The sequence below is a fragment of the Mus caroli genome, unplaced genomic scaffold (assembly GCF_978045245.1).
Source record: "Mus caroli unplaced genomic scaffold, Mus_caroli_1 scaffold_6, whole genome shotgun sequence".
NCBI classification, from domain to species: domain Eukaryota; kingdom Metazoa; phylum Chordata; class Mammalia; order Rodentia; family Muridae; genus Mus; species Mus caroli.
Window position 1 is genome coordinate 66854077 of NW_028227261.1, and position 14061 is coordinate 66868137.

General features: G+C 38.4%; 1 protein-coding gene across 1 annotated transcript; it reads left to right on the top strand.

Annotated features, from left to right (window-relative positions):
* The first annotated feature begins 559 nt into the window (after positions 1–559).
* LOC110292975 (interferon alpha-1) lies at positions 560–1129 on the top strand. Its single transcript, XM_021160679.1, has one exon. It carries the CDS (start codon positions 560–562, stop codon positions 1127–1129), a length of 570 nt encoding a protein of 189 aa, XP_021016338.1.
* The last annotated feature ends 12932 nt before the right edge of the window (positions 1130–14061 follow it).

The following is a 14061-nucleotide window of genomic DNA, read 5'->3' on the forward strand; positions in this document are numbered from 1 at the left end:
CCTTATATAAATTTATATTACATTTAATGAAGGTAAATTGAAGAACCCTATTTTAGGGCTTTAAACATTTTAAAGTATAATTGAGAGAATTTTCAGACCTATCTTATATTATGATTTAAATACTTTGTAAGCAATATAAATAAAACAAAAATTAAATGTAAAATAAATTTAGTTAACATTTATAGATTTTTTTTAAAGGAAATTTTGATTTATAATAAATATGTAAATTTCAAACAAAGACAGTTTATTTGTTCTATAACAGTTAATGAAAATTAAAATTAGGAAAAGAAAAAGTGTAGAACAGCTTTTGGTGGGGAGCAGTGAAAGAGGAAACAATAATGAAAACTACAATGGTTGAGAAAAATCCCTTGACACAAGTAGAGAATGAGTTAAAGAAAGTGAAAGGACAATTGGAAAGTTAGAGGAGGGCATTCAGAAAGTAAAAACTAGTGTTTGCCCTATTTAAGACACATTCACCCAGTATGGTCATCAGAGAACCTAGAGGAGAAGGATCAGGACCAAACAGTCCAGAAGATCAGAAGCATTGGCAACATTCACCATGGCTAGGCTCTGCGCTTTCCTGATGGTCCTGACAGTGATGAGCTACTGGTCAACCTGCTCTCTAGGATGTGACCTGCCTCAGACTCATAACCTCGGGAACAAGAGAACCTTGACACTCTTGATACAAATGAGGAGACTCTCCCCTCTCTCCTGCCTGAAGTACAGAAAGGACTTTGGATTCCCCCAGGAGAAGGTGGATGCCCAGCATATCCAGGAGGCTCAAGCCATCCCTGTCCTACAAGAGCTGACCCAGCAGATCCTGACCCTCTTCACATCAAAGGACTCATCTGCTGCTTGGAATGCAACCCTCCTAGACTCATTCTGCAATGACCTCCATCAGCAGCTCAACGACCTGCAAGGCTGTCTGATGCAGGAGGTGGGGGTGCAGGAACTTCCCCTGACCCAGGAAGACTCCCTGCTGGCTGTGAGGAAATACTTCCACAGGATCACTGTGTACCTGAGAGAGAAGAAACACAGTCCCTGTGCCTGGGAGGTGGTCAGAGCAGAAGTCTGGAGAGCCCTGTCTTCCTCTGCCAATGTGCTGGGAAGACTGAGAGAAGAGAAATGAGTCCTGAGCCAAAGTGTAGAGGACTCTTCCAGACTAGAACACTGTACCTCTCTACTCATATCTCTGCCATCTCAAAACTGTTACTCATTTTGGCAGGAATTCAAACAATTTGCCTTAATATTTCTGTAAAGGCACTTCTTCCTTCCATTTGGTTGTTATGTGTGTATGTATGTATGTATTAATTTATTTATTTATGTGTTTATTTATTCACTTATTTAACTATTTATGTGATGTAACATATATTGCAGCATAATTTGGTAGTTATGCTTTTGCATAAATTATTACTAAATATAACTCGTTTTGTTTTCTCATTATTAAATTATTTAAACAATTTCATTCTTTACACTGGTATTTTTTTAAAAAGATTTATTTACTATATGTAAGTACACTGTAGCTGTCTTCAGACACACCAGAAGAGGGCATCAGATCTCATTACAGATGGTTGTGAGCCACCATGTGGTTGCTGGGATTTGAACTCAGAACCTTCAGAAGAGCAGTTGGCGCTCTTAACCGCTGAGCTTTTCAGTAAAGAAGTTATATACATAATCAATTTGCCAAGTATGGTAGATGCATGTGACATTGCATCGTTTTCAGACAATTAGATAGATTTGTCTCTTGCTTCTCCTTCATTCATGGTTGATTCCTAAGTCTTTCCTTTTGCCTGTGTATCATATACTTCTGAATGTAAATACAGCATTCTGTGCAGGGATAAGGCATAATATAACCCCTGTCAAACTGTATAAAGGGACTTGTATGTGTAAAAGACCCTCCACAATCAAGTTCTCAGTACAAAGGTGATTTATTTGACCTGGAAGACAAAGGACAGTAAGAGAAAAAGGCAGGTTATAGAGGACTAGAAAGAAGGGGAAGGGAACAAGGCAGAAATACTTGTCCTAGGGGTGGAGGGACAAAAACCTGCCTCTGGATAGAGAGGAGACAAACAGGGCCCATAGACAAATGGAAGTTTATAAAAGTAAAAGGGAAAAGAAAACCCATGTTAGGATGAGGTGTTTAATATTGTACAGCTTAATTGAGGCAGCCACAGGGGCTTTTGTTTGCTGGTTTTCTGCTTTAATAGCTGGACCTTGGTAGTCATGCTTAGGTGAATGAAGTAGACAGATAAGGGAATAGCCCTTGATGGCAAGTATTACAATTCTCATCTAATGACTTATAGCAAAGCAGAGGGATTGGAGGAGAAGGGCAAGGTTTGCCAGAGCCCTGTTTGCCATGCTCAGACTGGCTAGATTCCCTTCATTGTGACTTAGTACACTTTGAAAAGGATTCCACAGACTTTAGCAGCTTCCACATTCCCTGACTCTATCTACTCTCAATTCCTAGGAGTGTTTAAATGATTAGAAGAACAAATATCAGTGAAGTCATATGCATAGTATGAAAATGCAGCACACTGTAATAACTATCCTGGCTATGCAGTGACACATGACATATATCCTTAAAAGAAATCTGGAATCAAACCAAGTCATAAAAGTCTCAAGAAATATTCTTTGGATCAAACCTAAGCAAGGATTTGATATATGTATAAAATGTATCCTTTAGAACTCCAGTATTCCTTCCCAATTTCATGTGCTGACTTCTTTTTAAAAATTAATTTCTTTTGTGGTGATTGAATGCACAATTGCTATGTATTTATTATGTACTGTGAAACACATGTAAAAACTTTCCCAAATGAATTTTAAAATGCAAGGGACACTATATACTTCTCCAACCCTGAACATTCTCTCAGTCATCTTTTGTGGAGTTGGGGAGAGAATCCTAGATGGTTTGCTATTTTCATTCAGGACACATCCATTATAGCCCATCATCATGCTTACCTCACTTGAAAGGTTGGAGAAAGTAGGATGCAAGTATGTTTCCAACTGAGAGTTGAGTGGTCTAAAGAAAAATATCTATTTTTCTGCTTAAAGTCTCCCCATAGCACAATGTTTTCACAACAAAACTGGAGTGTGGAAATAAGGTGAAATTGCTACATCAAAATATTCAGAACCTAAGCCAGTATCAGGTGCATAACATTGACTTTAAAACAGTGCCTTCTCTTTCAATGAGACAGACAACATGTTAACTTCAGGATGCACTGTAAATATCTACCTTGATTTTCAGATTTGGATAATTCACAGTGTGACAATGCCTAACAGTTAACATCACATATTGTGCTAGAGATGTTGAAAACAACCAGCAGGAGGGCCTCAAGGTCATCATCTGAGCATTGACTCTCATGGTACTGATGAAATAGACATCCTCATTCATTTGTATTGATCCTTATATAGTTGTACAAGGATATGTTGAAAAATCAAACTCACAATCTGTACTTCTTAGATAATCATGAGTCTGTCTTTGTTCTGTGAAACCTGTATAATTAAAAATGCAGTCTGGTTTCTAAACAGAGCTTCAGAAGTGATCTGGTTGCTAGATAGTCAGAGCTAAGAAATTCTCTGGACCATCTGGGTCTGACTCCCTCCCTCCACTTATGGATTCCTTATCTCCTCTGAGTGCTGCTCTCTCAGCAATGTTCAGGGGAAGAACATCCAATTGTTCTACTATTAAAGCACAGGACAAGCTTGATCAATAGCTCAAGCTACTATACCTAGCAAAATTATCAATTAGCATAGATGGAGAAACCAAGATATTCTATGACAAAACCAAATTTAAACAATATCTTTCCACAAATCCAGCCCTACAAAGAATAATAGAAGGAAAACGCCAACACAAGGAGGGAAACTACACCTCAGAAAAAGCAAGAAAGATAGCCAAACAAACTATTCCTTAATATCTCTTAACATCAGTGAACCCATTCCCCAATAAAAAGACATAGACTAACAGACTGAATATGTAAATAGGACCCAGCATTTTGCTGCATACAGGAAACACATCTCAGTGTCAAAGCCAGACACTACCTCAGAGTAAAGGGCTGGAAAACAATTTCCCAAGCAAATGGTCCCAAGAAACAACCTGGAATAGCCATTGTAATATCAAATAAAATCAACATCCCAAAAGTTTTCACAAAGGATAAGGAAGGACACTTCATACTTATCAAAGGAAAATCCTACCAAGAAGAATTCTCAATTCTGAACAACTATGCTCCAACTGCAAGGGCACCCACATTAATAAAAGAAATTTTACTAAAGCTCAAAGCACACATAGCACCTCACTCAATAATAGTGGGAGACTTCAACACCCCACTCCCATCAATGGATAGATCATGGAAACACAAACTAAACAGAAGCACAGAAAAACTAACATAAGTTGTGAACCAAATATATTTAATAGATCTCTATAGAACATTTCAACAAAAGAATATACCTTCTTTGCAGCACCTCATGGTACCTTCTTCAAAACTGACTATATAATCGGTCACAAAACAGGCCTCAACAGATACAAGAAGATTGAAATAAACTCATGCATCCTATCAGATCACCACAGACTTAGGCTGATCTTCAAAGGCAACAAAAACAAAAGAAACCCACATACACATGGAAGCTGAACAACGCCCTATTCAATGATAACCTGGTCAAGGAAGAATTAAAGAAAGAGATTAAAGACTTTTTAGAATTTAATGAAAATGAAGCTACAACATACCCAAACTTATGGGACACAATGAAAGCAGTGCTAAGGAGGAAAATTCCCAGCTCCATAAAGAAACTGGAGAGAGTATATACTAGCAGCTTAACAGCACACTTGAAAGCTCTAGAACAAAAAGAAGCAAATACATCCAAGAGGAATAGATGGCAGGAAATAATCAAATTCAGGGCTGAAGTCAATCAAGTAGAAACAACAAAAAAAAAAAAACTATACAAAAATCAACAAAACCAGAAGCTGGTTCTTTTGAGAAAATCAACAAGACAGATAAAACTCTTAGCCAGACTAAACAGAGGGCACAGAGACAGTATTCAAAGTAACAAAATCAATAATAAAAAGGGAGATATAACAACAGAAACTGAGGAAATTTAAAAAAAAATCAGATCCTACTACAAAAGCCTATACTCAACAAAACTGGGAAATTTGGATGAAACAGACAATTTTCTAGACAGATACCAAGTACCAAAGTTAAATCAGGACCAGATAAATCATCTAAACAGCCTTGTAGCCCCTAAAAAAATTGAAGCAGTCATTAAAAGTCTTCCAGCTTAAAAAAAAAAGCCCAGGACATGGGTTTAGTGCAGAATTCTATCAGACCTTCAAAGAAGACCTAATACCAATTCTCATCAAACTATTCCATAAAATAGAAACAGAAGGAACACTACCCATTTGTTATATGAAGCCATAGTTACACTGATACCAAAACCTCACAAAGAATCAACAAAGAAAGAGAACCTCAGACCAATTTCCCTTATGAGTATTGATGCAAAAAATAATAAAATATCAATAAAATTCTTGAAAATCAAATCCAAGAACAGATTAAAATGATCATTCACCACATTCAAGTAGGCTTCATCACAGAGATGCAGGGATGGTTCAATATATGGGAGTCCATCAATATAACCCACTACATAAACAAACTGAAAGAAAAAAAACACATGATCATTTCATTACATGCTGAAAAGGCATTTGACAAAACTCAACATCCCTTCATGTCAAAAGTCTTAGAACAATCAGGAATTCAAGGCCCATACCTAAACATAATAAAAGCAATATACAGCAAACCATTAGCCAATATCAACATGAATGGAGAGAAACTTGAAGCAATCCCATTAAAATCATGGACTAGACAAGGCTGCCCACTCTCTCCCTACCTATTCAATATAGTACTTGAAGTTCTAGCCAGAGCAATTAGACAACAAAAGGAGGTCAAAGGGATCCAAATTTGTAAGAAAGAAGTCAAAATATCACTATTTGCAGATGATAGGATAGGATACTTAAGCAACCCCCAAAATTCTACCAGAGAACTCCTAAACCTGATAAACAACTTCAGCAAAGTGGCTGAATATAAAGTCACATCAAACAAATCTGTAGCCTTTCTCTACTCAAAGGATAAACTGGCTGAGATATAAATTAGGGAAATGACACTTTTCACAAGAGTCACAAATAATATAAAATACCTTGGTACAACTCTAACCTAAGTAAAAGATCTGTATGACAAGAAGTTCAAGTCTCTGGAGAAAGAAATTGAAGATCTCAGAAGGTGGAAAGATCTCCCATTCTTAGGATTGGCTGGATTAATATAGTAAAAATGGTCATCTTGTCAAAAGCAATCTACAGATTCAATGCAATCCCCATAAAAATGACAACTCAATTCTTTATAGAGTTAGAAAGTGCAATTCTCAAATTCATTTGGGATAACAAATAAGTCAGATTAGCAAAACTATTCTCAACTATTCTCATCTGGGGAAAATCACTATTCCTGAACTCAAGCTGTACTACAGAGCAATAGTGATAAAAACTGCATGGTATTGGTACAGAAACAGGAAGTTAGATCAATGGAATAGAATTGAAGACCCAGAGATGAACCCACACACCTATGGTTAGTTGATCTTTGACAAAGGAGCTAAAACCATCCAGTGGAAAAAAGACAGCATTTTCAAGAAATGGTGCTGGTTTAACTCATGGTCAGCATGTAGAAGAATGCAAATCGATTCATTCTTATGTTCTGTACAAAGTTCAAGTTCTAGTGGATCAAGTACCTCCATATAAAACCAGATACACTAAATCTAATAGAACAGAAAGTGGGGAAGCACCTCGAACACATGGACACAGGGGAAAATTTCCTGAACAGAAAAGCAATGGCTTAGGCTCTAAGATTAAGAATGGAAAAATGGGACCTCATAATATTGCAAAGCTTCTGTAAGGCAAAGGACTGTCAATAGGATACAACATCAGATTGGGAAAAGATCTTTACCAATCTTACATCTGAAAAAGGGCTAATATTCAATATATATAAAGAACTCAAGAAGTTAGACTCCAGAGAACCAAATAACCCTATTAAAAAATGGGCAACAGAGCTAAAAGAATTCTCAACTGAGGAATACCGAATGCCTGAGAAGCACCTAAAGAAATGTTAAACATCTTTTGTCATCAGGGAAGTGCAAATCAAAACAACCCTGAGATTCTACCTCACACCAGTAAGAATGACTAAGTTCAAAAACTCAAGTGACAGCAGATGCTGGTGAGGATGTAGAGAAAGAGGAACACTCCTCCATTGTTGGTGGGACTGCAAGCCGCTAGAACCACTCTGTAAATCAGTCTGGCGATTCCTCAGAAAATTGGACATAGTATTACCTGAGGATCCAGGTATACCACTCCTGGGCATATACCCAAAAGATGATCCAACATATAACAATGACACATACTCCATTATGTTCATCACAGCCTTATTTATAATCACTAGAAGGTAGAAAGAACCTAGATTTTTTTTTTTTTTTTTTTTTGTTTTTAAAACAGGAATGGATACAGAAAATGTGGTACATTTACACAAAGGTGTACTACTCAGCTATTAAAAACAATGACTTCATGAAATTCTTAGGCAAATGGATGGAACTAGAAAATACCATGCTGATTGAGGTAACCCAGTCACAAAAGAACTCACATGGCAAACACTCACTGATAAGTGGATATTAGCCCCAAAGCTCGGAACACCCAAAATGTAATTCACAGACCACATTAAGCTCAAGAAGGAAGACCAAAGTGGGTCCTTTGGTCCTTTTTAGAATGGGTAACAAAATACTAATGGGAAGAAATAGGGAGACAAAATGTGGAGCAGAGATGGAAGGAAAGTCCATCCAGAGACTGCCCTACCTGGGAATCCATCCCATATAAAGACACCAAACCCACTCATTATTGTAGTTGTGAAGAAATGCTTGCTGAAAGGAGCCTGATATAGCTGTCTCCCAAGAGGCTCTGCCAGAGCCTGACATATACAGATGTGGATGCTTGCAGCCAACCATTGGACTGAGCATGGGGTCACCAATAGAGGAATTAGCGAAAGGACTGGAGGAGATGGAGAGTTTTTCAACCCTATAGGTAGAACAATAATATCAACTAACCAGACCCCGCAGAGCTCCCACAGACTAAACCACCAACCAAAGAGTACACATGGATGGACCCATGGCTTCAGCTGCATATGTAGCAGAGGATGGCCTTGTCAGGCATCAATGGGAGGAGAGGCCCTTGGTCCTGTGAAGGCTCGATGCCCTACTGTAAGGGAATGCAAGGGTAGGGTGCTGGGAATGGGTGGGCAAGCACCCTCATAAAAGCAGGGGGAGAGAGATGTGATAGGGGTTTCTGGAGGGGAAACCCAGAAATGGGATAACATTTGAAATGTAAATAAATAAAATACCCAATATAAAAAAGGAAATACAAGCAGAACAGACTTTATTTTTGCTATTATACCTATAACTCCAATCTAAAGAATCCGAAGAATGTCTCCTTCAAAACAAACTCATTTATTATATGACAATATGTTTTTAGACTGGCAGTATATGCAGTTCGGAAGCATCCCAGACAAACACAAAATATCTGAATTGATCTTTTTATAAACAGCAAAGATAAATAGTTAACTTCTTTTACTATATGTTTCATCATCTATACTATAAAGTAGTAAAAGGTTATTTTATTCACTCATTCTTATTTACTGGGTTCTATTAAGCCAGAGGTTTACCATGTATGAGTATGTATCTTTGAACTACATTTCAGAGAGCTATAAAATTATTGTAAGGAATGGCCTTGACTATCCCGGACAGTCAGAGTTTGTCAATGGTCTCTCTTCATCCTGCACTAATTGTATTGTCTGAATTTGCTCAGAGCCAGATACCCCAAAAAGATTTTGAAGTGATGGCCTCATGTAGCTATCTGTTTATTTTTGCTTAATAAAGGAGACTTCCAAATAGGGCCAGATAAAATTAATTGTCGGATTTACTTAAAGGACTCAACATAATTTTCACAGGAAAAGACATAAAGTGAAAATGCAGAAAGCCCTCAAGAATGCAGCACAGTGAGAAAAAATCCAAAAGTGAGAGATACAGTGGCAGCAACTGCCCCATTAGGTTCATCTGGCTGGAACTGTGTCAAACAGTGGTGCTGGCTTCATGACTCTTACCATATTTCGTGGATATGGCTGTGCTAATAATCCACTGAGAAGGTTATGATAGGAAAATAGTGGCCAGTTTCCTGCTCTGTGTATCTACAGAAGGTACAATGTGTCTGATAGAAAACCAATTTGCACACAATTATAGTACTTAGTCCATATGTATAAAATGATGAGAAAAATACAGCTATGAACAATTAAATGCTTACATATGCATAGTGTTTTACATGAAGCTTGACCCCCACACTGCTTTTCACCAATATGAAAGATTTAAGAACAGAGAAAGGAAATGAGTACTTATCAGCTATGAGCATGTTCATGTCCAGGAATGTGTGCCTTTATGTACATGAGTACAGGGCCATTTAGCAGATCATGGGTAGCCTCTTAATGACCTAACTCCTGAGGCTGAGTCATTCCCTTTGACAAGAGACCTCAATTGCTAATATGAACTCATCTTGGAGTAGGAATACTTGCTGTCTTCTCAGTTTGAAGAAGGGGTTGTGTCTAGGTCTTCCAGTCTGCAGTCATAGCCATGATCAATTCATATGTGCAAGTGTGCTGTTGTATTGTGAACAAACTCTTGCTGTTGTCATCCTCTCTTTCTGACTCTTACAATCACTCCACTACATCTTCCGAATCCTGAACCTTGGGAAGGGATTGTGTAATAGAGATGTCCTACTTAGGACCAATAACTCCTGCAATCTTCATTCCTGCATAGTGACCAATCTGGCCACCTAATGCAAAAGGAACCTTTTCTGATGAGGGTTGAGAGATGCAGTAATCTATCACAAGTAGGACACCTCCACCATGGCTCATTTCTTTCCATAGTACTTCTGCTATTTACATCTTTCTGATCTGTATGATGGTGTATCTATGACTTGCTTGGTGGGAGAACTGGGTTCTGATGATGCCAAGTAACCTTGATTTCTGTTGCTTGTCTTCTTATGCTTGTCTCTTGCCTTCTGGTTATTTCTAGTGCTACCTGCCCTCACTGTATCTGACTAGAGCCTGTCCCTCCTGTGATTCTGGTTGTGTCAGAACTCCTCAGAGTCCAGCTATCTCTGTGATCCTGTGATCATGGGATTCTGTGATTCTATGATCCAGGGTGCGTTAGAGCACCTGGGAGTAGAGTTTCCTCTGGATATTGTGGGCCTAACTGCAGAGTTTGTGTCCAAGGTCTGCTCAGGGCACTGGCTCAGACCAGAAGGAACTTGTACCACTGGCCAGGCAGGGTTCCTGAGTGCCTGGATCTTGCTTGTTCCAGTTACTCCCTGATGTTGGGGCAGTTATGGCCTCCTCCCCTATGATCCTATGATCCTGGGCATGTTAGAGTGCCTGGGAGTCGAGCTTCCTGTGGGTGTTGTGGGACTGACTGCAGATTTTGTGCCCAAGGTCTGCTCTTATATCTTCTTTAATATATCAAACCATCATATGTAATTAAATTGTTTTGTATTCAATTACGTTTTACTCAATAAATCACTTTTGCTTTGTTACTTTCATATGTATTCAAAAACTTTAAATGTTTTAAACATTGTACTGTACATCATAAACATTACACAAATGAGCAATGTCTAAAAATAAGATTGAATAGTGCATAGTATTTACACAAAACTTACAGCTTCATTTGTACTTCTCTCCAGTATTTAGGATTTGTCTAGATTTATAGCACAATGCTGTGCAGTAGAAAGCCATATAATCTTGCTCCTGTCACATTCCTTAGTCCTCTTTGACACAATATTTCCTGGATTTCCTGGAATAATCTTCCATCTGACTTCCCTGTCCTCCAGTACCAATCATCTACTCTCATCTTCGATGAGTTTAACTGTTTTGGGTTCTAAGTATGAGTGAGATCAAGTACAGCAGTACATATAGATGAAGAAAAATGTCATCCTGCCTATATAGCACAGACAAACAGACCAAGAAAAAAAAATAGGAATTACCTCTATTCATAATAGCCTCAAGAACCAGCCCTTGAAATAAATCCCAGGAGGAAAGTGAAAGGCCTATAAAATTAATCTTTTGAAACAACACTATTTCCTCTCAATTGTTTGTGCCTTTCTCCTCTTTTTCTACTTCATTCTTCTACCTCCTACTCCCCCACCCCACCCTGCTACTCCTTTTCCTCCTTCTTCTTGATCCTTCTACTTATGCACAGTACAGTGCCATCTCTTGGAGCAGGAGTAGTCTCCCTCAGGGGTCCTATCCCTGAGGATAACTGAATGTCTTTTTCCCAGCAGCTACCAGTTGCCATTGTTCCTCATCTACAGGTAGAATTGACTGTTTTCCAAGCTGGGATTTTTGTCTGGGTTGGCATTTACTCAGTCATAGTGACTCTCCATACATTTGTATAACAACTCTACTGTGTTCAAGAACACGGCTTTGTTGTCCTTATCCACTGCATCTGTTTATTACAAGCACTCTGCCTCCCCTTGTGCAGTGATCCTTGATGACATGAAATCAACCTTTTATTTTCTGCTCAGTGACCAATTGTGGGTCCCTGTATTTATTGGCATGGACTGAAAGAGCTTTCTGTGGCAAAAGTTGGCCAATGTAGAAACCTTCTCTTACATATAAGCTGTAATTTCAAATTGGGTATTATGATAGTATGAGTACAACACAAAATGCCTTTATTCTTTGGTATCTTCATGATTCCTCATGTATTTTTAAAAGTGATGCTTCTGGGAGAAACATTATTGAAGGTGTAAGAGCAGATGAATTTTATGTCCAGGATGTCCCAATCACAGAAGCACAGAGTGGAGATCGATGTAATAAGCATGATGTTTATTGATCTGATGTGTTGGGGCCATTCTGCAATCAGGGTAGAGGCAACCCCAAATCTCCTAGACACACACTTTTTATACAGTATGTGGGTAGACCTTGATAACAACATGAGTTGGTTTAAGTCCATTGTTGGCCCGAGCTGACCTTTTCATTCCCCCCTTTAGAAATGGTAATTAGCCTCTCCCTTCCAGAGAGGCAAGTGTCTTTTCATGACCTTCCTTAAGCAGCTTTGATGGTCTGGAGTGAAGTCTTATTCACCAGAAGAGGGAACTGAAACATTCTTGGTTATTATCTGCACCTGCCTTGCTTTCTTGTAAAGCCTGTTTTGCTGGGACATTCTGGGAAGGGAGTATTCAACACAACCTTCTAGTGGAAGGTACCCAGCATGCTATTCTAGCAAGGTCTTTCAGGTCATCTTATGTTCTCTAAGATCACACATTCCCACAAAGGTTTAATTTGAATTGTATTGAACCTGAACATCACTTGAAAATATAATCATTTTTCATAACATTATTCTATTTAATTACCATAGACCTTGTTATTTTTATCTTAATCCCAAAATTGTTGCTACTGCTTTGTCGTTTGGTTGATGAATCAGTTCCTTTTTTGGCTTTTATTTCCAATGACATCATATTTTTGGTTTAGTGACACAAACCAACACCAGGGTTTTCTTTCTAGGAAAGTAGAAACAAGAAATAAAACAGAAGTGGAGACTTCTTTTTGCTCTATCACCAACACTTTTCTTTTATCAGGAAAGATAAAGGAATAAATGAAAATTATAGACAGTAGAGGCACTGAAAGCCCTTGCTGTGTGTCAGAACTGCCTAAAGATTTTGGCCATTAGAAACATTGCACACACAAGATTAATCACTGAATTCAATATTAAGTAAGAAGGCTGACAAATTATATAGGCATCTGTGTCCTAGACAGAAACTGAAAGTCAAACTACACATAAATGCATATATTGTACACGATGCACTGTATATACAATGCATAATAGCAGTACGCACTATATAAAATTATGTACGCATGCGCACACACACACAGCTTTCCCCCTAATAGACTCCCAGTACCTCCCTGTTGTCCCAGACCCCACCTTTCAGTTTCACTGCCATTGTGTCATCCTTGCTGATGCAGAAAGTCCCAGTGTGTGCAGCTCATTTGTACCTCATTAACCAGCGCTGCTCACTGTGCAACTGGTTTTTTCCTACTTCTGACTAGAATTTTTTTCTGAAAATGTATAACCACTAGTTCAAGGTTTGAATGCAAGTCACATGTATAAGAATCTCCTCTGATATCTAGAAATTAAGAGAATGTTCGTTTAATGACTTAATGCTGTTTTGAAAAAAAGAAGGAAAGGAAAGGAAAGGAAAGGAAAGGAAAGGAAAGGAAAGGAAAGGAAAGGAAAGGAAAGGAAAGGAAAGGAAAGGAAAGGAAAGGAAAGGGAAAAGATACAAAGAAAGAAGAAACAAAGAAAAAGGAACCAAATCTTCAAATTATGAGAAAAATTTAGGGAAGAAGATCACCACCTACTGGCCATGCCCTGCAAAGAACAAACAGTCCAACTCTGGTTCTTCTCTATAGAATTCTGATTCCTGGCAGAGTTTCTTCCTCACTAAAACAGACTTTCCCCCAGAAGAACCAACTTTAGATTAGAAAGCTCCATTCCCTTCAATTCTCTGAGAGAGAAAAAACCATCTTAGGTCCTCAAAGGTCATTTCTTCTGAACAATGGACATCTAAATGTGTACAAAAAGCCCTTTTGTGTCCTTTCTCTCAAATCTTCAGTAATGGGAATTCTCTGGAGAAGAAGGAGTCTCTGTGCAGTCCTCACAGTAGTGATTCACAACCAAACTCACATCATTTTGAGCATTTTATAAACAATGTGGAATGTGTTGTAAAACTGAGAAAACCATCCCTGAGCTAGGAATGCTATAAAATAACACCTGAACACACTGAAGAGATTCTCCACCTGCTGCTTGGCCTGCTGATACCAGCGATGGCGTGTTTGGAAAATGCATTGATTTATGACTGTCCTTTAATCTGTGACTTCCAAGAGTCCAAGTAACCTATTCTACAATGGCACATACCACATGGTGTATTCCAAATCTGTGCTCAAG